Below are 24,893 nucleotides of genomic sequence, written 5' to 3' on the forward strand. Positions count from 1 at the left end.
TATGTTACATAAAAAGGTAGATTGGTATAATTTAAATCCAAATAATAAGACTCTTTTAAGTTCAATCATTTCTTATCTTAAAATTACTCTCAACAAGTTGATCTATCAATATTTAAAGTCGTTGAAAACATTAAGAGACTTCAACATTATTTTCAGTTTTCTGAACTTACTGTTTATAGGTTTGTGTTTAAGTAAAATCATCATTTATGTTATGTTTTAAACATAAATCAAGATGAGATTAATTTTTAATCAACACAATAGTAATGTTTTCACTTGTATTTCATGATGAGTTTAAAGTTGAATATTTGATGAATAACTCAGATTTTTAATGACATCTTTCATGTTTCTTGCTATGAGCTTTTACATTGTTGTTCAGGTGAGATCAGACACTTTTTACTTCATCATTCATAGTTTCTATAAATCTTTATTCATTTATATTTTTGTTTCTTATCTTAATATTAGTGTCATTTATTGAAAGTTTTCTTAACATAATTCTTAATTTAATTTGTGTTAATATTGTGTTAATGTGAGGAAATGTTGTGTTGAGGCAGTTGTTTCTTCAACACTCAGGATTGATTTATCTGAATTATAATGTATGTTTATTCACTTTGATTTTAAGTTTATTTTGTGTCTGAATGTTATTTTCATTCAGTATTAGTTGTGGACATCAGATTGATCAGATTCACCTCTGCAGCTTCATCATGGATCAAACACAAACATCTCCAGGATGCAGGTACTTTATATAAACACTTTAAAGTATTAAAATAATACAAATCAATTAAATAACCTTTATTATTATTAATAACCTTTTAAATGAACTTATATGAAAATATTATTTTTATAGGTATTATTTACTATAATGGCTTATTTTTATAATGAGCATCTGCAAAAAATATTTGTAATGTTATTTTAATTGTTGAATCTGTTGTGTGTTATAGTTCAGATCATCAGAAGAGATCAGATTCAGAGTTCAGTTGTGTGTCTATGAAGAGTGATTTGTCTATGCCTGAGCCAATAACATTTAAGAGTGAAGAAACACAGCCTGCACACATCAGGTATAAAATATCTTGAAAACTATGATTGTAGTTTAAAAATTTTTTTACAATCGTGTATTTTGTCAAAGAGATGAGAAATTATTCTTCATTATCAGACATATTCATGCAAAGAGACACATTAAATTTACAGTTTTTGTATTAAAATCTCTCCACTTGCTGTAATTGTTTATATTGAAATGTATAAATATGCTGCGTGTGCGTGCACTTTAGATTCAAGTAGATTTGATTGGCTCTCATTGGTTTATCGTTCATCGGTTAGAAAAAAATCGCTCCGCAAGTGATCACAACGACACTTTTACTTGTATCTTTATCGTTATAGTCAGGGCCGCCTTAACCTAATGTGAGGCCCTGGGGCTGAGAGGTTTTTTAGGCCCCCCATACCCTCGATTTATAGTCTCTTTTTTTAAAGGTGCAGTGTGTAAATTTTAGTAGCATCTAGTGGTGAGGTTGAAAATTACAACCAACGGCTCAGTCCACTGCTCACCTCTCGTTTTTGAAACATATAGAGAAGCTACGGTAGCCGCCACCGGACAACCATGTGTCATCATCGGAGACAACTTAGTAAAAAAGTTTGGGCTTCTGTAGAAACATGGCGGCACAAAATGGCGACTTCCATGTAAGGGGACCCTCATGTATGTAGATAAAAACGTCTCATTCTAAGGTAATAAAAACATAACTGGTCATTATGAAAGGTCTTTATACACCCCTGATAATATAGTTTTGTATATTATTTTACATTTCTGTCAAGAAATCCTTCTAAAAATTACACATTGCACCTTTAAGTGAAATATCTAGTAATCTACATCACACAACACCATAATATCATTATTAACATATCACTGAGCCCACTTAAGCATAAACTCAAGACACTTTATTTAACAACCAGACACAGCAAAATGTGTGAAAGTATATGTTTATAAGCTTTATATTGTTTTTGGCATATACAAATTTGCAGAAAATTCATTGCCACTCACTAACCAAATGCTCAGCACAGTTTTAAAAATATAAGACGTTAAAGTTTATTTTAAAAGTGAAAATGCATTCATGATAACAAAAGATAAGTCTTTATAGACAAAATCTTATTTTTTAATCAGTCATTTATTTTGTAGGCTATTGAAGATATAGTATGCATTGTATATAGTATTTATGCATACATAAGCATGTAAAACGAACAAGCATGAATATGCACAAAACAGACAGGGAACATACCTGTATATAAGATCTTAAGATAAGATGATTATAAATATGAATGATGCTATCAGGGGATGATCATTTGAGATCGTCTTGCTTTCAGACCGCCACCGGCGAGAGCGTCAAAGTGGCCGGAAGTCATTCATTTTCAATGAGAGCCGGCAGCGAGCTCCGGCGAGCAGCGGCGCGTCATGTACAGCGTGAGCGTCGAGGAGAGTTGAAATCAGCTCAACTTTATGGTAATGAGATATGACGCGGTTCGGCGGCAACCAATCGGAAGGCGGAAATGTTCACCGGCAACCAATCGGAAGGCGGAAACCTCCGCCTGAGAGGAGTTCAGAGAATGCATTCGAGCGTCAGAGCGTCCACTACAACTTTTCTTTAGCGTCGTTGTCAGGGCAGCCAGAGCTTTTATTGACGCTCTCGCCGGTGGCGGTCTGAATGCACAGGTCTGAATGCACCTTTACCGTTGCGTCTCTTGCTCGTCTTTCTAAACCAATAGATGTGTGTACTGTGAGCTAACGTCGTGTCAAACTACATCGCTCCAGCTGTGCACGCGTCACTGATATAAACGCGAGAAAACTTAAACTTTATAACAACTAACAGCATTATGTGCGGGAACTCCTTTCTTTATTTGGCGGAACAGTTTCTTACGCACGGTTGGAAAGACTTCTGAATGCCTGAGACTCAGCTGCACGAGCACAGAGAGAGCGAGCACGCGAGCTAGAGAGAGAGAGAGAGAGAGAGACCTGCACCTCACTGGAATTCAGAAATTACTCTTTCATTTGTTGGTGGATTATTACCCGTTTCTCTGCCACACGCAGTCTAAGTGGCTGTCCACACGGAGACGCGTATCACTGTATACGCATAAATTTGTTATCGTATTGGCGTTTCATCCACACGGATCCGGCGTTTTGGGAGACTGAATACGCTATTTTTTGAAACCGGGTCCTAAAGTGGATAAATCTGAAACCGACACCCTTGCGGTTTCGTCTGTACAGCCAATCCGTATATTTTGTGAAGCGAAAACGTCAACACATCACGTGTCGGAAGCGTCACACGTAACAGCAACAACAATAACGGCGGACTACGTGATTGTGTTCGTGCTACAGAAGCTACTAAAGCCTACTAGCTTTATTACAGCAAAATCTATTGCTTCAATGCAATTGTGGTGAGCAACAAGCGATAATGGACAACACCATACGTTGGTTATGCGCATGCACAAAATCTTCTTCTCCGTGTATAGTGTATATCTGTGGCAGAATTACAGCGCCCCATACTGGTCCGGCATATATACTACACCGCTTTCAGTCGGTTTCGTTTTTACGGATTATTTTTTAAGAGCAAGGAAAAAAAATGATCGGATAGGGAATGTACCGGCTTCGTGTGGACATAGCCTAACATGCAGGAATGCAAGTTGACAACGCGCAGTTAATTACATTACGCGGTAAGTTACCACGGACCAATGAGGAGACATGTAACGTGCAATTAGAGTGATTGACAGAAAACCCGACAAGTTACAAAGCAAAATGACATTTTCAGCTCATCATATGGGAGGCCCCTGAACTTCGGAGGCCCCTGGGCTTCAGCCCAGGTAAGCCCGTGCATTAAGGCGGCCTTGGTTATAGTTGTGGTGTGAACTTCACTATTCTCTTTAAAATCAAAGGATTTTTAAAACTATATTTTTTATAGTTATAGTTATAATGGGAACCGCCCTTTAAGTGATTCTTTATTTTCATTCTTACAATCCAGACGAATCATATCAGAACCCGACTGTAAGGGGAGAAAGATTGAGCAATTTGGGAATCAACTACAAGACTTCAATGAAAACATGAGTCCTCATTTCAGGTAAATAATAGGATTTTAATTTATTTTTAGAGATTAAAAAAGGTTGATCACATGATACTTAAAAAAAAACATTTTCCATTCATATTTATATATCCCCTGTTTTGTGATGCAAAAACAACATTTTGCTCTTTTCTTTTTAAATCAAACTTGTGTTCTTATCTAATATATTACTTTTAATTTACAGTCATGAGTCTAATCTTGTTGAAGTCCTGAACACATTCAGATCAAATCTGAGAAAGAAGTTTGAGTGTTTGTATGAAGTAACATCACATAAGAGAAACCCAACACTACTGAATGAGATCTACACAGAGCTCTACATCACAGAGAGTGAAAGTGGAGAGATCAGTAATGAACATGAGGTGAGACAGATTGAGACACAATCCAGAAGAACAACAACAGAGGAGACACCAATCAAATGTAATGACATCTTTAAACCTTTACCTGAACAAGACAAACACATCAGAAGTGTGCTGACAAAGGGAGTCGCTGGCATTGGAAAAACAGTCTCTGTACAGAAGTTCATTCTGGACTGGGCTGAAGAGAAAGAGAATCAGGACGTCCACCTCATATTTCCACTTCCTTTCAGAGAGATCAATTTGATGAAGAACAAAACACTCAGTCTTTTAGATCTTCTTCATCTTTTCTTCCCACAAACAAAAGAAATTAACATATCTAGTAAAAGATATAAAGTGTTGTTCATCTTTGATGGTTTGGATGAGTGTTGTCTGTCTCTGGATTTTCACAGCAGTGTGAGGTTGTGTGATGTAAGTGAATCAACCTCAGTGGACGTGATGCTGACAAACCTCATCAAGGGGAATCTGTTTCCCTCTGCTCTCATCTGGATCACCTCCAGACCAGCAGCAGCTGATCTCATCCCCTCTGAGTGTGTTGATCGAGTCACAGAGGTACGAGGATTCACTGATCCACAGAAGGAGGAATACTTCAGGAAGAGAATCAGTGATGAGAGTCTGTCTGATCAAATCATCTCACACCTGAAGTCATCCAGGAGTCTCTACATCATGTGTCACATCCCAGTCTTCTGCTGGATTTCAGTCACTGTTCTAGAGAGAATGTTGAGTAAAGCAAAGAGAAGAGAGATCCCCAAGACTCTCACTCAAATGTACACACACTTCCTGATCATACAGACAAACATCAAAGATCAGAAGGACTATGAGAAGAAAGATGAAGACATGATCTTCAAACTGGGGAAACTGGCTTTTGAGCAGCTTGTGAAAGGTAATCTGATCTTCTATGATGAAGACCTGAGAGAGTGTGGCATTGATGTAGCAGAAGCATCAGTGTACTCAGGATTGTGTACTCAGATCTTCAGAGAGGAGTTTGGTTTGTATCAGGGGAAAGTTTACTGCTTTGTTCATCTCAGCATCCAGGAACATCTAGCAGCTCTTTATGCTCACATCTCCTTCACAGACAACAACAGAAATGTGTTCAAACCAGGTCGGTTTTCTATAACTTTAAAACAGGATTCGTTATCTGTGTTACATCATCAAGCTGTAGATAAATCTTTAAAGAGTAAGAATGGACATCTGGATCTTTTCCTGCGTTTTCTTCTGGGTCTTTCACTGGAGTCCAATCAGATTCTCTTACAGGATCTACTGACACAGATGAGAAGATGCTCCTACATGAAAGAGGAAACTGTTGAGTACATTAAACAGAAGATGAATGAGAATCTGTCTACAGAGAAATCCATCAATCTGATTCACTGTCTGAATGAACTGGGTGATGATTCACTGCTGCAGGAGATTCAACGTTATGTGAGATCTTCATCAGTAGGAAAGACCAAACTCTCCTCTTCACAGTGGGCAGCTTTAGTTTTTGTGTTGTTGACATCTAAACAGCATTTGGATGAACTTGATCTAAAACCATTTATTGGAGATGAAAATACAGCAGATGAAGTTCTTGTGAGACTGCAGCTTGTGATTAAAGAAACCAAAAAACTCAAGTAAGTAAAACTAACAACAATCACATGACTGTTTACATATTAAAGCAACACTATGTAGTTTTTCATGTTAGATTGGCTTACTCCTCCCCCATGAGGTTGAAAAGCGCAACAGTGCAATTGTGTTGCTTTAATACAATTAATTTAATTATTTTATGATTTTATTTTGAACTCTTACTTTGGAAGAATCTTTTCTAACAAAAGTCATTTTCTTAATGTTGTACATAAATCAGCAGTCAATCTCAAAAAAGTTCCCAATGTTCTGCCAATATAAAAAGTTTCCAGTTTTCTTGACGTTCTAAGAACGTTTCTGTGTTGTCTGAACGTTAGACAGTGTCGGCGCCACGAGCGGGCCCTAGGGGGCATGGCCCGGCCACTTGAGTCACTGTACCCCTTACTTCTCAAAATAACAATGAACTTAATAATTAAAAAAATGTGCTGCAAATACATTTGGTTATACAATGAATACTGATTAAAATTCGGAGTATAATTAATAAAAAATAATAATTAAAATACTAACCCACAATGCAATGCTAACATAGTCAGCCAGTTACATACACGCAGCCACTACATTTGAACAACACAAATTCTTAAAGCTATCCCCAGTGTTTTGTCTGCACTGAAAGTTACTGTCACGTTCGGGGGCTCAATCGCCATGCGTGAGAACTAATTTTCGGTCTAAATAATGTATACATGTTAGTCTTGGCATTTGAGCAAGACGAAGAAATTTCGCGACAAATAAAAGGACCTTCTTAAAAAGTTGTAAAAAGTCCTCTCGTTGGCTGCAGCTCTTCTGAAGGTAAAACGCATAGTTCATTCTGGTGTTAGATATGTCAGTAACATTGTTTTCTTTTGCTGTTATTTGGTTATGTACTAGTCTTTATGATTTGCATGAGATATCCAGTCTTGCACTTTATTGTCATTATAAGTTATGTTTTTACTATAGTGAAGGATTTATTTGCGACAACAACTTGGCTGGCTGTAACAATCCCGCTAATTTCACGGCTAGTTGCTATATGAGTAAATATATAGACATAACATTTTGATTTGATGTCTTTTATTAGCTTATTTTTAAGAAATACAAACCTTCTGGGAAAACGTGTCCAACGTGTTAAAACAAGTTAAAAGTCAAAAGACGAACATTCGGTTTAATCATTGTAAATACAATCTCATATACGTTATTAATTATGCATATTTATTCTGTATTAATTCGTAGGTATTAAACTGTCCCTGTTAACGTGACTCGCTCGCAGTAACCGTGTGAGGCTGTGTTTCAGGCGGTTGTTCAAGGAATAAAATACCTTTGAATGTTGCGACTGGCCAATCAGTACCAAGCATTTTACAGTGCCATGTAGTAATAATAATAATCATAAAAATAATAAGCTCCCCCAGTAAAACAGGAGTCCCCCTCATTCTGTATTCTCTGGCGCCGACACTGACGTTAGATGAATGTTACATTCTACCATTTTCAAACGTTATGACAATTTCGTGTTTTAATTTTCACACAAAGTTTAAGACAACAACGTATCTACCAACTGCTACAGAATTACACTAACTTTACATTACCATAACAAATGTGTTTTATATACACATTTAACACAACCAGGGAAGAACTAGCAAACAAAAAGTCAAGGGTCAAGAGTCCAACTAAAACAAACACTAATCAACACCATGATGACTTTAAATGAAACAAATCATCAACATCTAAACATAATAAGTTAATTGTGTTTTCTACAGCAATATTTTTACAGAACATTCAGAAATAATGTTTTATGGGGTGGTTTCCCAGATAGGGATTAGCTTAAGCCAGGACTAGGCCTTAGTTTAATTATGAAATATAAATTGTTTTAACAAACACACCTTACTAAAAACATTACTTGTGTGCATTTTAAGGCAAAACAAATGGCATTGATGTATTTTAAAATATGTCAGTGTAAGTTGTTTTCAGTTTGGACAGCTATTACATTTACTTTAGTATAGGACTAGTCTAATCTCTGGAAACCAACCCTATAAATTTTAAAATAATAAAATGCAATGTTTCTCTATCATATGGCTGGACGATATGGCCAAAAATTTTATCACGATATACTTCTCCATTTCGGGCGGTACGGTATAAATCCGATAACGGTATGCATATTAAAAAAGCCTCAGGAAAAACTGCCATGAATGCCTTCAATGGATGTCTGAACCAAAAACAAACCTCTGAAAAAAAATTGGCCAATGAAACCTTATCCTATAAAACTATATCATATTTAAAATAAAAAAGGGATAAATATATTAATGTTCACCTTTAATTCGTGTTTATCCTTCATACAAAGTGATATCACTGTCCAGTAAACCAGACTTTCAGGCTCAGTTTAATAATATTATAAGTGTACCCTGAATGTCAGTCAGTATAAATGCTGTAATGCAGGAGTCTCAAACTCAAACAGGCTTGGGGCCATTTCTGAGATCGACATCTTATAGGAGGGACAAAGAGCTATTTTAACATTAAAAAGCACAATTATTCATTTTACATTTATAAACTATTAAGCATTTTTTGCCACCGGGTAGTGTTTGTGTTTTGATATATTATGGATTTATTCTGTCACAGTATTGACATTCATAGTTCCATCTGTGTTAGTCTATAGTTTTGATCAATTTGCTATTATAGTAATATGTGCAGAAAATATAAGTCAACGTGACCCTAAAATAATTGTAGTATTTAATGTTACATACTGTAAGAAAAATAAAAATTACTGATCTACTTGTAATTGTAATGAAGCACCTTGAGATGGAAGATCCATTTGCAGGCTTTATTAATCTCGTTGTCAGACAGGCAGAATATCAACACCAGCATACACCACAATATAGATAAGGCAGTCTCGTAGTCAATAAACAATCCAAAAGGTCAGGGCAGGCAGCAAGTAATCGTAATAACAAATAACAGATCAAAACCGGTAACCAAATAAACACAGACAGGGTAAACGCTCAGAAATGACAGACAGAGCAAATCAAGACTTCGCATTGAGGTGGCATTTGAGTCTGGCTTAAATAGGCAGTCTTTGATTTGGATCAGGTGGCAGGCAATCAGTCCTGGTATGTGGGTTTGTGGGTAGTGTAGTTTGACCAATATTCAGGGGATGGCTCCCTCTGGTGGTGATCGGGAGGCGGAGCAGGTGTTTCATTCACAACAGAGCCCCCCCCCCGCGAGCGGCTCCCGAAGCGAGGTTGTGTGCAACGCCGGGGTCTACCACGAGGTCGAGGGGCCGGCTTGTCTGGGTGATTTCGATGGAACTCGGGGGTGAGTGAAGGGTCAAGGATGTCTCTCGTCCTTACCCAAGAGCGCTCCTCGGGGCCGTACCCCTCCCAGTCGACCAAGTACTCAAGATAACCTCCCCGGCGCCTAGAGTCGAGAAGGTCATGGACCTGATACGCTTCCTCGCCGCCGATCAGCAGGGGCGGTGGACCTGGCGGAGCGGCCACCTCCTCTCGCTCCCCTCTCGGACCACCAGCGGGTTTCAGCAGGGAAACATGGAAAGTGGGAGATATATGGTAAGTGGAAGGTAATGCCAATCGATATGAAACAGGATAAATTTTTCTAATAATTTTGAATGGACCCACATACCTGGGACTGAGTTTTTTGCAGGGAAGTCGAAGGCGGATATCTCGAGTGGAGAGCCAGACCCATTGCCCAGGTTGGTAGTCAGGATGAGCTCTGCGGAGACGATCAGCTTGGAGTTTCTGCCTTCTGATAGCTCTTTGCAGATGGTGATGTGCCTCGTTCCATGTCTCCTCGCTTCTGTGGAACCAATCATCGACAGCAGGTAGTTCTGAGGGTTCGCCCGTCCATGGGAAGAGAGGAGGTTGGTATCCGAGGATACATTTAAAGGGAGTGACACCGGTGGCTGGCTTTATGAGGGAGTTTTGGGCGTACTCTGCCCACATAAGGTAACGACTCCAATCCGCCTGGTTCTGATGACAGTAGGAACGTAGGAAGCGAATGATTTCTTGGTTGAGACGCTCTGTCTGACCGTTAGCCTGTGGATGTTACCCAGAAGTGAGGCTGATGTTTATATTGAGGAGTTTAAAGAAGGCTGACCATACGCGTGATGTAAATTGGGGACCTCTATCAGATACAATATCTTCAGGCAGACCGTAGAATCTGAACACGTAGTTACACAGGGTGTCCGCTGCTTCAAAGGCTGTAGGTAGCTTAGGTAGGGGAATGAGGCGACAGGCTTTAGAAAAACGGTCGACGACCGTGAGAATTACTGTGTTGTTGTTGGAGACAGGCAGATCGGTAACAAAGTCTATGGCAATGTGGGACAAGGGCCGTTGTGGAATGGGCAGAGGTTGTAAGAGGCCAGCAGGGAGTAGGTGAGAGGCTTTCGTGATGTTACATACGGAGCAATTTCTGACAAATGTGGTGATATCAGCTGACATAGAAGGCCACCAAAACTTGTTCTGAACAAGGTTGATTGTAGCAGTAATGCCTGGATGCCCGTAGCTGGGGAATGCATGAATGTGGGTGAGTAATCTGGAACAAAGGTCCTCGGGTACGAAAGTCTTGTTGGGTGGACAGCCATCAGGAGGAGGAGAGAGCATGTTAGCCTGGTCGATTTCAGTCATAAGATCCCACTGAACTGGAGCCATGATAATGGTGTCTGGTAGGATAGTTTCATCAGAGGAGCGTGCGCTGGAGTCTGGGTACAAGCGTGAGAGAGCGTCAGCTTTAGTGTTCTTCGTACCTGGGCGATAAGTCACAGTGAAATTGAATCGGGTGAAGAACATGGCCCATCGTGCCTGTCGGTGATTCATACGCTTGGCTGAACGAAGATATTCCAAGTTTCTGTGGTCGGTTAGGACGGTGAATGGATGCTGCGAACCCTCCAGCCAATGGCGCCACTCCTCGAATGCAGATTTCATTGCGAGGAGTTCACGGTCGCCCACATCATAATTTCGTTCAGTGGAGTTAAGCTTACGGGAATAGTAGGCACATGGGTACATCTTTTGGGCAGGACCCTGTCGTTGTGACAGTACAGCTCCCAGTCCGGTGTTAGAGGCATCCACCTCGACGAGAAAGGGTACAGCAGGGTCAGGGTGATGAAGAATGGGTGCCGTGGAGAAGCATACCTTGAGCCGTTGGAAAGCGGTGACTGCCTCGGGAGACCAGGTGAGACGAGCGGGAGCCTTCTTAGTCATGGCTGTTAAAGGTGCTGCAGTAATGCTGAAGTTGCGAATGAATCGTCGATAGAAGTTGGCGAATCCTAGGAAGCGTTGGAGTTCTTTAATGGTAGTGGGTTGTGGCCAGTTGATTACAGCTTGCACTTTAGACTCGTCCATAGCGACCCCTTCGGCTGAAATGATGTAGCCCAGGAAGGATGTTGAGGTGCTATGGAACTCACATTTTTCGACTTTGGCGTAGAGCTTGAACTGGATTAAACGTTTCAACACTGCACGTACATGCTGGATGTGTTCTTCGAGTGATTCTGAATGTATGAGGATGTCATCGATGTAAACTATCACCCAGCGATCGAGCATATCCCGGAAGACATCATTAATGAAGGACTGGAACACAGACGGACTGACAGAAAGGCCGAAGGGCATCACCAAATATTCATAGTGACCAGACTGGGTAGAAAAGGCAGTCTTCCACTCATCACCCTCCCTAATGCGGATGAGATTGTAAGCGCTGCGAAGATCCAGCTTGGTGAAGAACCTGGCTTTTCGGAGTTGTTCCAAGGCTGACGGGACCAGAGGTAGGGGGTAGCGAAATTTGACAATCACTTCGTTCAGGGCACGGTAGTCAATGCAGGGTCGTAGACTCCCATCTTTTTAAGGGACGATCACTAGTTCACAGCGCTAGCAGCACCCACACGTGGACGACACGGTGCGCAGTACAGGGGGGATCCCCCTCGAGCCGGCATTGAACCGAAGCGATATGCTTGTTATATTATTATTATTTTACAAGAACAACGTGAGGAGAGCATGCACAGGTTTTGTTTATTGCTGTCTGTGTGTATGTACATCTCTAGAACGTTAGATGCAAACAGGGCTCTCAAGTCTCACGCATTCGGCGGGAGACACACGCATTTCAGCCAGTTTACACGCTACACCTTGCATTTCTCACGCTGAAAATAAAGCATTCTTCCCATATAAAAACAATGGATAAAGCAAAGGCAGGGACGTTCTCTGCCGGGAGTTCATACAGGTAGCTGTCTCGAGTTTTTAGGTGTGCTCAACTTCACACAGCAATGCAAGAACCGAAACGCACATGACATCAAAGTACAGCGAGAAATATTCGGGAAATCATATGGAGGAGTTTGATTTCAAATCGCTCTCGCGCTGTTAATGTCATCCACCTGTCACGCGGAGTTTGTTGGAAGAGCAAGATCCGATGAATACGGTAAAAAACTCGTTTAATTTTTGTATCATATTAAATTTACGATTCCTGGACTCGCCTTTGATAAAAGACAATGTGAGCTGATGTTGGGTAATATAGCCATACTCGTGCTAAATTATTAACTCAGTCAAAAACTCTCCAGCTTTGCAACCAGTTTTAGTTTACCTGAAAATAAAGAAAGTAGTAGAGGCTTCATGAAATGAATGAAAGGAGAGATGAATGTCATTATTTTATTGCCCTGTCATCAAGGCATCAAAGTGTGCAAAACACAACACAAACACGATTCAAAACTAAAATATGTAGGCTACTCTCTTTTTATACAAATTTCGAACAGGATTAGAATAGAATAGAATTATATTTAAAATATGACAACAAAAACACAAGCCTGTAAACGTAATAATAGCTTAATGTCACAATGCAAAAATATCATATAATTTCAAAACTGCATATACTGTTGACACACACAAACACTAAATGAAATGCACTGTAAGTCGTTTTGGATAAAAGTGGCTGCCAAATGCATAAATATATAGATATAAAACTCAGTCTATATAGATTTTTCTGTCTCACTCTATTTGCAAGGAAAATAAAGAAAAACGTTAGACTTAAAATCATCTTTCTATTCTGTATTACTTTATTATGTGTGCTTGCGTGTCAGCGAGCAAAGTGCCCTTTTTATTCTTTGAGCACCTGCCCCTCCAATTGTCTCTGCACGGCCCTGCTGATTTGCATGGCATCCCCCGAGTAACGAGTTACAATAGTCTATTCTAGAGGTCATAAAAGCATGGATAAGCTTCTCTGCATCTGATGCAGACAGCATATGGGGTATTTTTGAGATATTTCTAAGATGGAAGAATGCTGTGCGGCAGACGTTGGAGATATGACTATCGAAGGATAGATTGCTGTCAAACATCACACCTAAATTCTTAACCGTGGAAGATGGCACCACCGTGCAGCCATCTATGGCAACTTATAATCTGACATATTATGTTTGTAGCGATTCGGTTCAATAATAAGTATCTCTGTCTTATAGACCCCTTCAAGGTTTGTAAACATTGAATGATTATCGGGTGCGCGCGCAGCACGGGGTCGAACTGTTCATACCATTTAGGCTTTATAATTTAATCTAACAGTGCTGAAAAATGATGACTTACCTCAAATGAAGTGAGCACTACAAACACAAGCCTCTTTGATCTTTGCATTGTCCCAGTCTGCACGTTAATTGCTTGCAGGCGCAGATGTTGTATTTTTTTGTTTTTGAGATTCTGCATGAATCGCGAAAACTTAACGGAGGACCTCGCGCGATTTTCACAGCCCACGACGTAAGTAGGCATTTTTGACGATACCGAATAATACGCAACTCAATCAGCTGTAATGACTTTTCTGACCCCGACATGCGCAGTGGGAACAGCCTGTGACGTGAACCGTGAAGGGGTCTATAGGAGTTAAGCATAAGAAAGTTATGTGCCATCCAGTCCCTAATATCATTAATGCAGTCTGTTAGCTTAGCAAACTGGTGGGTTTCGCTAGGATGTGACGAGATGTAAAGCTGGGTATCATCCGCATAACAGTGAAAACTTATGTTATGTTTCCTGATAATGTCTCCTAAAGGTAACATGTATAACGAGAACAGGATAGGACCTAAAACTGATCCCTGCGGTACACCGTATTTAACAAGGGAGTGATATGACTCTTCCTCGTTTACATAAACAAAGTGATAGCGATTGGTTAGATACGATCTGAACCAGGCTAGCGCCTGACCACTGATGCCAACATAGTTTTCTAGTCTATTGAGTAAGATTCTGTGATCTATTGTGTCAAAGGCTGCACTAAGGTCTAGTAATATAAAAATTGAGATTTCACCATGATCGGATGTTAATAGGAGGTCATTTGTAACTCTAAGCAGCGCTGTTTCTGTGCTATGGTGGGGCCTGAATCCTGATTGGAACTTTTCATATGTATTATTATTCGCTATGAATGTGCGTAGCTGGCTTGCCACTACTTTTTCTAATATTTTAGAAAGAAAAGGTAGATTTGAGCTTGGTCTAAAGTTATTAAGATCTCCCTGGTCAAGGTTTGGTTTTTTAATGAGCGGTCTAATAACTGCTAGTTTGAAAGCTGTTGGAATGTATCCAAATTCTAGAGATGAGTTAAAGATATTTAGTATCGTGTCTGACACTACATGAAATACCTCTTTTAGTAATTTTGTGGGAATGGGGTCTAGTATACAGGACGATGATTTGGATGACATTACTAATTTAGAGAGCTCTTCTATTGTAGTAAATGACTCAAGATGTTCGTATGGTAATCTAGTGGTAAATGTACTATTGGGTAGAGTGGTGGCCGCTTGCGTAGTTTCAATGTTTTCCCTAATAAACATAATTTTGTTAGTAAAGAAGTTCATGAAGTCATTACTATTGTGTTGAAGTTTACTATTTGTTTCTGTTTGTTCTTTGTTTCTAGTCACTTCGCAACTGTCCTAAATAGGAAATGAGGGTTGTTATGATTTTCTTTAATAAGCGTACTGAGATAGGTAGATCTGGCGGTTTTAATAGCATGTCTGTAGTGTTTAACACTCTCTTTCCATGCTGAACGCCATACCTCTAACTTTGTGCTTCGGTAGTTTCTTTCCATTTTTCTGGCTACTTTTTTAAGGGCTGCAGTATGATGGTCATACCATGGAGCTGGCGTTTTTACTTTGATTCTCTTTTTTCGAATGGGAGCAACGGCATCCAATGTGCTAGTGCAAACTTTGTTCAGGTTTTCTATTATAATATCCAGATCTTCACCGTTATCTGCTACATGTTTCATTTGAGACAGATCTGGAAGAGTGCTAATAAAGCTATCTTTAGTGGTGGAAATAGTTGTTCTGGCTAATCTGTAGCATGTTGTAGACTGAGCGGTCCTATCTAGAAGTATTGTGTAAGACACAAGGCAATGTTCTGAAACGGCATCGCTCTGGGGTGATATTTCGATGTCATTAATATTGAGTTCGAGTGACAGAATTAAGTCTAATGTGTGCTTACGAGTATGCGTTGGCCCTGACACATTTTGTTTAATACCGAGAGAATTAAGAACATCCATAAACGCACGTCCTAATGCATCTTTTGGGTTATCCACATGAATATTAAAATCACCAACGATAAGAGCTTTATCTACAGTGACTGTGAGTTCAGATAGGAAGTCTGCTATTTCTTTAAGAAAATCTGTGTGGTGGCCCGGAGGCCTATATATGGTAGAGCTGTAATCGGGCCTTAAAAGTTAGGCCCGAAATGTCCGGAGCCCGACAGAATGCAGCCCGAACCCGAACGTACATTTAGATTGACAGCTTTTTAAAAGCCAGAACCCGTTTACAGCCCGACATTATTTAAATGTGCGCACACACACAGCTTTTGTCAAGAATGAGAAATTTACACAGGTTTTAACATTATTTATTCATGACTAATAATCTACACGCCACTTGGAAGTTGAAACAAAGAAATAAAATAAGTAATCTGTAACATTGTAACATCTCATTCTAAATAGGCTTATGCAATACACTATAAATATGCCAATAAAATTATTATTTCTTAATGAATTAAATTAAGATAATACATTCTGAATTAAGATGGGTATTTGGCAATAACGAAATTAAGAGAAAGGCTCCGCGGGATTTGCGTCAGCACTTCTCTCCATTACTGCCAACATTAGTCTATATCCTCTGTCTAAATTATGTATTTAAGACTCGATTCATATTTAGTTATACATTGAAAAACCTACTCACCAAGATTAGGCTACATGTTTTTGATGAGGAAAATCATTAAATCCAATCCACTGTAAATGAATTCAGCGCGATCCTGCGCTACTGATTGAACTTGACCGCTCATTTACCTCACAAAGCTGGAGCGCAAGCCCGAGCCCGCCCCGAGCCCGTGTAAAATGTTAGAAAGGAAGCCCGAACCCGCGGGCAAAGATCTTCAGCTCTAATATATGGTAGCTAAAATGAACGAAAGCTGTTTGTTGTTACGATCAGTTATTTCCATTTTTAACAGTATTATTTCAAACGAATTAAACTTTAGTTCGGATTTATGGTTTACTTTGAATATTTTATTGTATATTGTAGCTACACCAACCCCCTCTCCCTTTTAGACGAGGAACGTGTTTATAGTAATAGTCTTGTGGGGTGGATTCGTTTAAACTGATGTAATCGTCTGCTTTAAGCCAGGTCTCTGTTAGACAGAGTGCATCTAAGTTTTGGTCGGTAATTATTTCATTGATAATAGGTTCTTTATTGGTAAGCGATCTAATGTTAAGAAGGCCGAATTTTAACATTTGAGTTTCATCTGTTAATGTATTGTGTTCTACTTTTATGTTAATAAGATTTGTACGAGACGAGGTAAACGGTGCTCTGTATTTATTTGTTCGAGGAACAGACACAGTTGAGATGTGTTGGTACTCTGGTAAAAAAAGGCTCTATGTGCTGGGATATAAGTGATCTTTACATATCACGGCAGCTAACAGATGGACGGTTAAGCCGATCCGTCTGTTTCCTGACCTGGGCCCTGGATAGTCAGACAATATCAAAAGTAAGACTATTGGTCAGATTTCTAGAAAGTATGGCACTTCCTTCCGGAGACGGATGGAGGCCATCTCTCTTTAGCAGGTCAGGTCTTCCCCAAAAATGCTTCCAATTGTCTATAAACCCTACGTTATGCTGAGGGCACCACTTTGACATCCAGCCATGAAGAGACACTAATCTACTGTAAGTTTCACCCCCCCGGTAGGCGGGGAGGGGACCAGAGCAAATTTCATTGTCTGACATTGTTTTTGCAATTTCACACACCTCTTTAATAGTATCTTTGGTGATCTCCGACTGGCGGAGTCTGGTGTCATTCGTGCCGGCGTGAAAAACAATCTTAGAAAACTTACGTTTAGCATTAGCCAGCACTTTAAGTTTGGATCTAATGTCAGACGCTCTGGCTCCCGGTATACAATCGACTATGGTGGCTGGTGCCTCAATGTCAATGTTCCTGAGTATAGAATCTCCAATAACCAGGGCACCTTTAACAGACGTCTCAGCCGGTGTATTGCTGAGTGGAGAAAATCTGTTTGATATTAAAACAGGAACGTTATTTGGATGCCGAATGTGACTATGCCGCCTGACAGTCACCCAGTTAGTCAGCCGCCTTGACTCTGAGGTCGGAACCGAGCCATGTGTATTACGCTTAACACTAGGCGCACCCGAAACAGTGTTTGTAACATTAACATTAGCGGTCTTACTGTCCTCAACTAGCGTTCGGATGCGCGCTTCTAGTTCTGCAACCTTCTCCGTCAGCCTTACTACTTCAATACACTTAGCACATGTAAACCCCTCTATGCTGACGGAAGAAGCTAAACTGTACATGTGGCAAGTAGTGCAGGTTACAATGACAAGCGGAGTCTTACCGTTTTCATGCTGGGTGATGGCGTCTCCGTTCGCCCGAACACTGTCCGTGAAGCTGCATCGAGACGGATGTTAGCTCACAACACGCCTCAGCCGCCTATGAGGGTCTGTGGTCAGGGTGATGTTAGGCACGCTGACTCTGCGAAGGCCGGGCATCAGCTCCTTCACAGATCTGGTGTGGACAGATCAGAAAAGCATGCATCGGATGAATCTGCCATTAGATCGCCAACGAAGGAAGGTTTAAGTAAACAGACGGTAAGAATGCTAGATTTAGCCGGGACCGGCTGGTTATGCTAGCGGGCTATATGCGAGCGGGCTATATGCTAACACTGGGTGTAACTAGTGATAAAATCGTATCGCTAAGTAATACAATTCAGTAATCGTCAAGGTAAAGTATTCCTAAGATAAACTAATAAGTTATATTATATAGATAGTAATAGATAGTGAAAAAATAGGATTTAGCTGATAATCTCAACGGAGCTCCAAACTTGCGACTCCTCGTCTCTCTCTCAGCGTCTCTCTCTCTCTCTCCATACGCATTCCAACAGGTTTTATCGTAGTTTTTGTCCAACTCCATTGACTTGTATTAGATGTTTTGTTGAGGTACGATATTACTCCGAACGTTGTTCCTATTCTTGCAGTTGGCAATGCCGGATTATCGCCACCAATTGGGCTGGAGTGTCTATTATTCTAGCTCTCAATGGAAGAATATACGGGTGTGAGGCGTTTGGAAAAATAGGTCCACAAGTTTACAACGAATGTTAAAACACCTGTTGGAAAACATCTTTTGCAGCGATTTTTGTGTGAGCATATCAGTGAACACCCCTGACCACTCGGTGAGTTTCACGTCTTTGTAAGCGAAAGTTTAATGCATTTTAGGAAGGATTGTTCCAGTGCACATAAACAGCCATTGTAGAGGAGGGGGGTAATACAATAAACACCCAAAAGTTTTCGGGCCAGCATCATATGTCCAAATTTCAGTCAAAACCGTTTTATTTCATCAAGGGGCTACTTCCCTCTTAAACGTGTGGTTGTCATGGGCTTGCCAGATACACTCAGACCTGAGTCTAGTACCAAAGGTCTGGCAAGCCCATGACAACCACAAGTTTAAGAGGGAAGTAGCCCCTTGACATGCGTTTTTACATGTGACATGTGAACGGCCACAGGACGCCGTAATGTATCGAAATATCGGAAATGTGTTTAGAAACCATATCACTGTTATTGAAAAATATTATACTGCGAGATATATTGATATTGAATTATTGTCCAGTCCTACTCTATCATTTACATAACAAGCAAATAAGTCTATAAAACAGTTGTTGTTTTAAACATTGTGTGAACATTAAAACATGACATTGACATAACGTTTGAAATTGGTAGAATCTAACATTCATCTAACATTCAGACAACCCAGAAACATTCTTAGAACATCAAGAAAACTGAACACTTTTTATGTTGGCAGAACGTTTTTGGGAACTTTCAGGGAACGTTCTTAGAACTTTTCTCTGTTAGCTGAGAGTCACACAACATCTTGTCGATTATGAACACAAACACTTGAGGAAATAAGATCAAGTATTCAGTGTGAGTCATGAACTCAATACAGATTTATGAAGAAATGTTCATGTGGTTTAGGACATCTAACACTAATAGTCAGCTGTGTGATGGATTTATTTGACATTTAAACACACATTACATGAAGAGATGGAGGTTAGAGATTTGTGTTTGTAGTTTTGGATAATTCACATAAAGTCTCTGTTCTCTACAGGTTGTGGAGGTGTGATATCACAGATGAAGGTTATGTTGCTCTGACTTCAGCTCTGAGATCAAACCCATCACACCTGAGAGATCTGGATCTGTCTCAGAATATACTCACAGATTCAGGAGTGAAGCTGATCTCTGATGTACTGAAGAATCCTGACTGTAAACTGAAGATACTGTGGTAAGATTGTGATCTGATGTTCAGACAGAAATCACAAATAGATTATAGTGAGACTATATAGAGATCATAACATCTGTAATGGATTTATAGACACTAGTCAACATTGAAAGTGGATCATAAAAGTTAATCTTAGGGTGTTTTCAGACCTGTAGATCAATTGCTTTGTTTTGAAACCGGGGATTACATGGATACAATGTTGGTTCAGTTCGCATACACAAGGCAATATTTCCAAATGAAGCAGACTTTGTTAATACAAGTCATGTGTATGTAAACTTTCCTTTAATTGCTCAGAGTGCATCTGTTTATTTTCTGTGATTCTGCTTAAATTGTCTGTCAGGATTAGAGCCCGAAGCTATTTGTTTTGAGAATAATGGTTGGCTGATGAAGTTATTGGCTGGCTAGCCGGCTCAGCCAAAACCTAAATGACTGCTGCAGCCAAACTTTTCATAGCTGCAAATGACTGAAGCTGCCACTACATGTCTACAGATGTATATGTTATACTGATTAACTAGGGCTGAATCCGAAACCGCATACTGCCATACTATATAGTAGGCAAAAAGCAGTAGGCGAACGAATAGTATGTCTGAAACCTCAGTATACGTAAAAGGGTAGGCGAGAATTAGCGGGATTTTGGACTATTTCTCGCGAGATTCAGAGGCACGTGTACTTAAGTATTGTCCGAAACCGCCTACTTACTGAAAATGTAGTAGGGGAAACAGCACGTGAACAGAGTAGTACGTCCGAATCCTCAGTATCCATAAAATCAGTAGGCGAGAAATCCCCAGATGCCCTACTGAGTCCGCCCAGATTCTGAAGCGTGCATCGGATGGACACTTCTATCCCAGCATTCCCATGATGACACGGGAAAGCAAAGCAATCGACCGGAGACCAACCAATCGGGTGATTTTGATACGTTACACAGGGCTGTTCCTCAGCACCCTGACTTCACGCACAGACCCAGTTATACCACAAAGTGCTCAGCTGATTTATGAAAATAGAATTGCAACAGCTGTGTTGAGATGACAGTAAATATGTGATAGTTTGTTAGAAAAATACATTTGAATAAAGTTTTGTTTGATATGGGATTCACTTCTATACATATTCATTTATTGTGATGGTTTTATTCATTCATTTTTTATTCATGTCTCCTGTTGTTTTAAGTAAATACAAGAGATTGCTTCACTAAAATGTATATAATCATATTGCCTGCATTGTCTAGTTTGTATTCAAGCACAGCTGTCATCTGACAATATATATTAAATTACAATCTGCTTGTTTTACTTATTATGTCCACTACAAAATAATGTGTAATATATCTGTAACACTGTTACAGATCAAGTTACTGATGCAATCAGGTGTTCACCTGTCCCTCATACACACGCATACGTTTTCATGTCTGTTATTAGGTTTGTTCACCGCTGTAAGAAATGAAGTTTATTTAACTAAGTTCGGGAGGAGCATGGTCATGTGATCCAACCAATCAGTGCAAAGATGTGCCTATAAATGGCAGTCCCTCACCTCTGTCCCGTGACAGATTTTTTGCAGCATCCCTCCTCCACCCCATCACCTCACTCTCATCTAGATTCATTCATCACAGTTAAAGAGAGGGGAGTACTCTGGGTTCGGGCTAAAATTCCGAGCTTGGAGCCCTCTCCTCGGACAGCACGCCAAATATGCTTTATCTCATTTCCTATCGATTACATGTTAATGCGAACTCGTCTGACATCAAAGTACCGTGAGAGCGATTCCAGAAATCACACGAAGAAGTCTGATTTCGAGTTGCTCTCGCGATATTGTGATGTCAATCTCCTGTCGGTTCTTGTGGTTCCGCATGAACTCGAACAAGTCTACTACATCATATGTCACATGATAACGTCAACATGGCGAATGCTGTCCATACTTAACACCAACGTAGGTACTGTCTTAGCGCACGTTAAGTAGGTACCCAGTGATTTTGGATTCAGCCTAGATCTCAATCTTTCCAGGTAATGAGAAAATGAGACTGAGAAAAACTGTAATATAAACACACACTGTTATCAGTATTATTTTGGACAAAGTTTTGCACATTTCACTTCAATGTACACTGAATCATGCGTCGTGAATTAGCAATGTGGAAACGATGGTTTGTTACTGCAGTTATATCATGTTCAGTGCTATAAATCTCTCCTTTCCAGAATATTTGGTTCATAACATCAATCTTTGATTCAGGTTTGTGCAACCATGCCCTGAAGTTTTAACAAAAGTCTGGGTAGGTCTAAGTTAAAAAAAAAAGTAAGTAGGAATTAGGAAAGTATGTGAGAAGTGAGATCAAAATTACCTTGCTTGCTTCTTTCCGCCATTTCGATCAGTGCGAGAAAAAAATGCATCGCTTCTTCTGTAGCAATTTTAATTGGTTGTCATCCCTGTGAGTCTCTGGCCGTTTCTCAATCCGAAGACTGCAGCCTCCGGAGGTCGCATTTTTACGCTGCATACGTCATCAAGACTGTCTTATTTCAAAATATTAACAATTATAAAGTTTATTCTTAGTTAATCGTAAATTGTTGTAATATGCGTATGGCTTGCGAATGTAATGCTCAGTTAACTTAAATAAACCAGGCTTGATGACGTATGTAGCCTGCATATGCGACCTCCGCACGCTGCAACCTTTGGATTGAGAAGCGGCCAGCTGTGTATCGTAGCAACGAGCGAGCACAAGACTGTGCTGTTATGAAACCAGTCGGAAAATAGATCTCGTGTATTGGTTTATAATATATTGTGTGTTTATGTCTCTATGTGATAGAATTATTATTTGATGCAAATAATATCCGGCTCAGCCAAACTTTATCAGCTCAATTTGGCTTAGGAAATTATTGGCTGGCGGCAGCTGAACTTCTAAATGGTGGAAATGGCGGCGCCTGGCGGGGGCTTCGGGGTCTAGTCAGGATGGACAGAGAGCAGCTTTACGGGATTATTGTGTGGCTTTTTTTGTAAGTTTGGTTATATTACTTCATTTGTTTAAGTAGGAATCAAAACTTGGGAGGGACAACATTCTTACCATGAATCTATGTGGAGAAGAGCAATTAAAAGCTGTTTTTAATAGGAAGAGATGTACTTAAATTGCGTTGACGTGCTCACCAGAATTCATCTACAAAAAGCTATCAGGTATGTTCATGGTTAATTTAGCAATTCATGGGTACCAAAGACGTCACTTCTGGGTGTCCAGTTTAATCTCAGTAATGTATTTGATAACTGAAGCTGATTTTATTCAACATTCATCACAACACTTTAACTCTTACTGAAAGTCACAAACATAAAACATTCAAATTGAATTATGAACAAAAGTAAAAAACAAAAATCATTCAGAAATAAAAACATAAGATAAAATTTAGTGATGTCTGATGAGAGAAATCCGATTTCATTACTGTATAAAAAATAAATCACACAGTTAATATAAACAACATAAACTGATGAAGTTAATTTCCTTGTAAATCTCACTGATGTGTTTCAGTAAAACACAAACACACATAAATGAAACTAAAATGAAAATGTCCATAAACACTAAATGATGACAGAAGTGAAACAAATTCAACTCACTATAGATTTGATCTGTGTGTGAACAAACTGTGTGTCTCTGTTCTCTACAGGTTGATCAGTTGTGATATCTCAGATGAAGGTTGTGTTGCTCTGACTTCAGCTCTGAGATCAAACCCATCACACCTGAGAGAACTGGATCTGTCTAATAATAATCTAAGAGATTCAGGAGTGAAGCTGATCTCTGATGTACTGAAGAATCCTGACTGTAAACTGGAGAAACTGGAGTAAGATCATCTCTCTGATAGTCACACATGTACTGAGGTTTAGTTAAACATAAACTGTATTAAAAAAAACACACTAAAATGTAAAGTATATGGGCCCGATTCCCCGATAACATTCACTCTTAGCACGTTAAGAAGACTCAAAAAGATATTTCTTACCAAAGTTATTTGTGTTCCTAAGTGTATTCCCCGAAGTATCTCTTAGGAAGCTTCTTAACACGCTGCCTCTAAGTTCGACGTAACAATGTCGCTGTCCCAAGTGAAGGTGCTGAATTATTTGCGATTGACAGAGGTGTAAAGAGTAGCTGAAAGCCATACTTGAGTAAAAGTACAGATTCCTTACTGTAAAAATTACTCCACTACAAGTTACAAGTCACCAATTTAAATACAACTTGAGTAAAAGTATTAAAGTAACCCAATTTAAAAGTACTTAAGTATTTTTACTCGTACTGAATGTTGGCTCAAAGATGCACTAGTCCTCAACACAAAGAGACATTGTAGGTCAGTGAAAACCAAGAAAGTTTATTTATGAGGTTTTACTTCCTAATATAGAAAAGAAATCAAACACCTCAAAATTTTGACCTGGCAGAACAAACACAGATTAAACATAGTCATAGTCTTTTGACTAACATTTAGTTTAGTTTTAGTTATTTTTGTCATCTGAATTCATTTGGTTTTAGTCTAATTTTGTTCAACTAAATGCCATGAGATTTTAGTCTACATTAATTGTAATTTAAACCCATATAATTTTAGTCTAGTGCCATGCTGACAAATATATAGCCTAACTGTTGTTATATAAATATGGTAACACTTTACAATAAGGTTCATTAGTTAACATTAGTTAGCTACATTAGTTAACATGAACTAATAATGAACTGCACTTATACAGCATTTATTAATCTTTGTTAATGTTAATTTCAACAATTACTAATACTTTATTAAAATCTTGTTAACATTAGTTAATGCACTCTGAACTAACATGAACAAACAATTAAAGCTTAATTTTTTATTAAGTAACATTAACAAAGATGAATAAATACAGTAATAAATGTATTGCTCATGGTTTGTTCAAGTTAGTTAATACATTAACTAATGTTAACTAATCAACCTTATTGTAAAGTGTTACCAAATATTCTTACATAGGCCAATCCTAAAAAATGTATCTAAATATATCAAAAATTCCAGTATTAGAGTCCAGTAGGTTGTTACAGTTAATATACAATAACAGAAATTTGCATATTAAAGAGTTCACACTTACAAATAAGTCAGATAGAATTAATGATATGCGTATTTGGCGTGCTG

At 39.2% G+C, this 24,893-nt stretch overlaps 3 protein-coding genes across 3 annotated transcripts in view; all 3 read left to right on the forward strand.

The window, feature by feature from the left end:
• The window catches only part of LOC141363207 (protein NLRC3-like), a 261,612-nt gene that overhangs the window by 73,113 nt on the left and 163,606 nt on the right, over window positions 1-24,893 (forward strand). The gene's annotated exons all lie outside the window — the stretch shown is intronic.
• The window catches only part of LOC129437200 (protein NLRC3-like), a 196,869-nt gene continuing 172,629 nt past the window's right edge, over window positions 654-24,893 (forward strand). Inside the window, exons 1-2 of the mRNA XM_073865739.1 lie at window positions 654-733; window positions 939-1,055. Coding sequence (XP_073721840.1) covers window positions 702-733; window positions 939-1,055 — 149 coding nt within the window. The 5' untranslated portion in view covers window positions 654-701. The remainder of the gene's footprint in view (window positions 734-938; window positions 1,056-24,893) is intronic.
• LOC141363146 (protein NLRC3-like) lies at window positions 4,078-23,824 on the forward strand. The gene is made up of 4 exons (XM_073865708.1): window positions 4,078-4,094; window positions 4,279-6,054; window positions 19,624-19,797; window positions 23,421-23,824. Exons 1-4 carry the CDS (start codon window positions 4,078-4,080, stop codon window positions 23,596-23,598), a joined length of 2,145 nt encoding a protein of 714 aa, XP_073721809.1. The 3' UTR covers window positions 23,599-23,824.

This window comes from Misgurnus anguillicaudatus, unplaced genomic scaffold (genome assembly GCF_027580225.2).
Source record: "Misgurnus anguillicaudatus unplaced genomic scaffold, ASM2758022v2 HiC_scaffold_33, whole genome shotgun sequence".
NCBI classification, from domain to species: domain Eukaryota; kingdom Metazoa; phylum Chordata; class Actinopteri; order Cypriniformes; family Cobitidae; genus Misgurnus; species Misgurnus anguillicaudatus.

Coding starts and splice junctions, on each gene's coding strand:
- LOC141363146 (XM_073865708.1), top strand. Junction 6,055..19,623: donor AAAGAAACCAAAAAACTCAA/GTAAGTAAAACT, acceptor TGTTCTCTACAG/GTTGTGGAGGTGTGATATCA. Junction 19,798..23,420: donor TGTAAACTGAAGATACTGTG/GTAAGATTGTGA, acceptor TGTTCTCTACAG/GTTGATCAGTTGTGATATCT.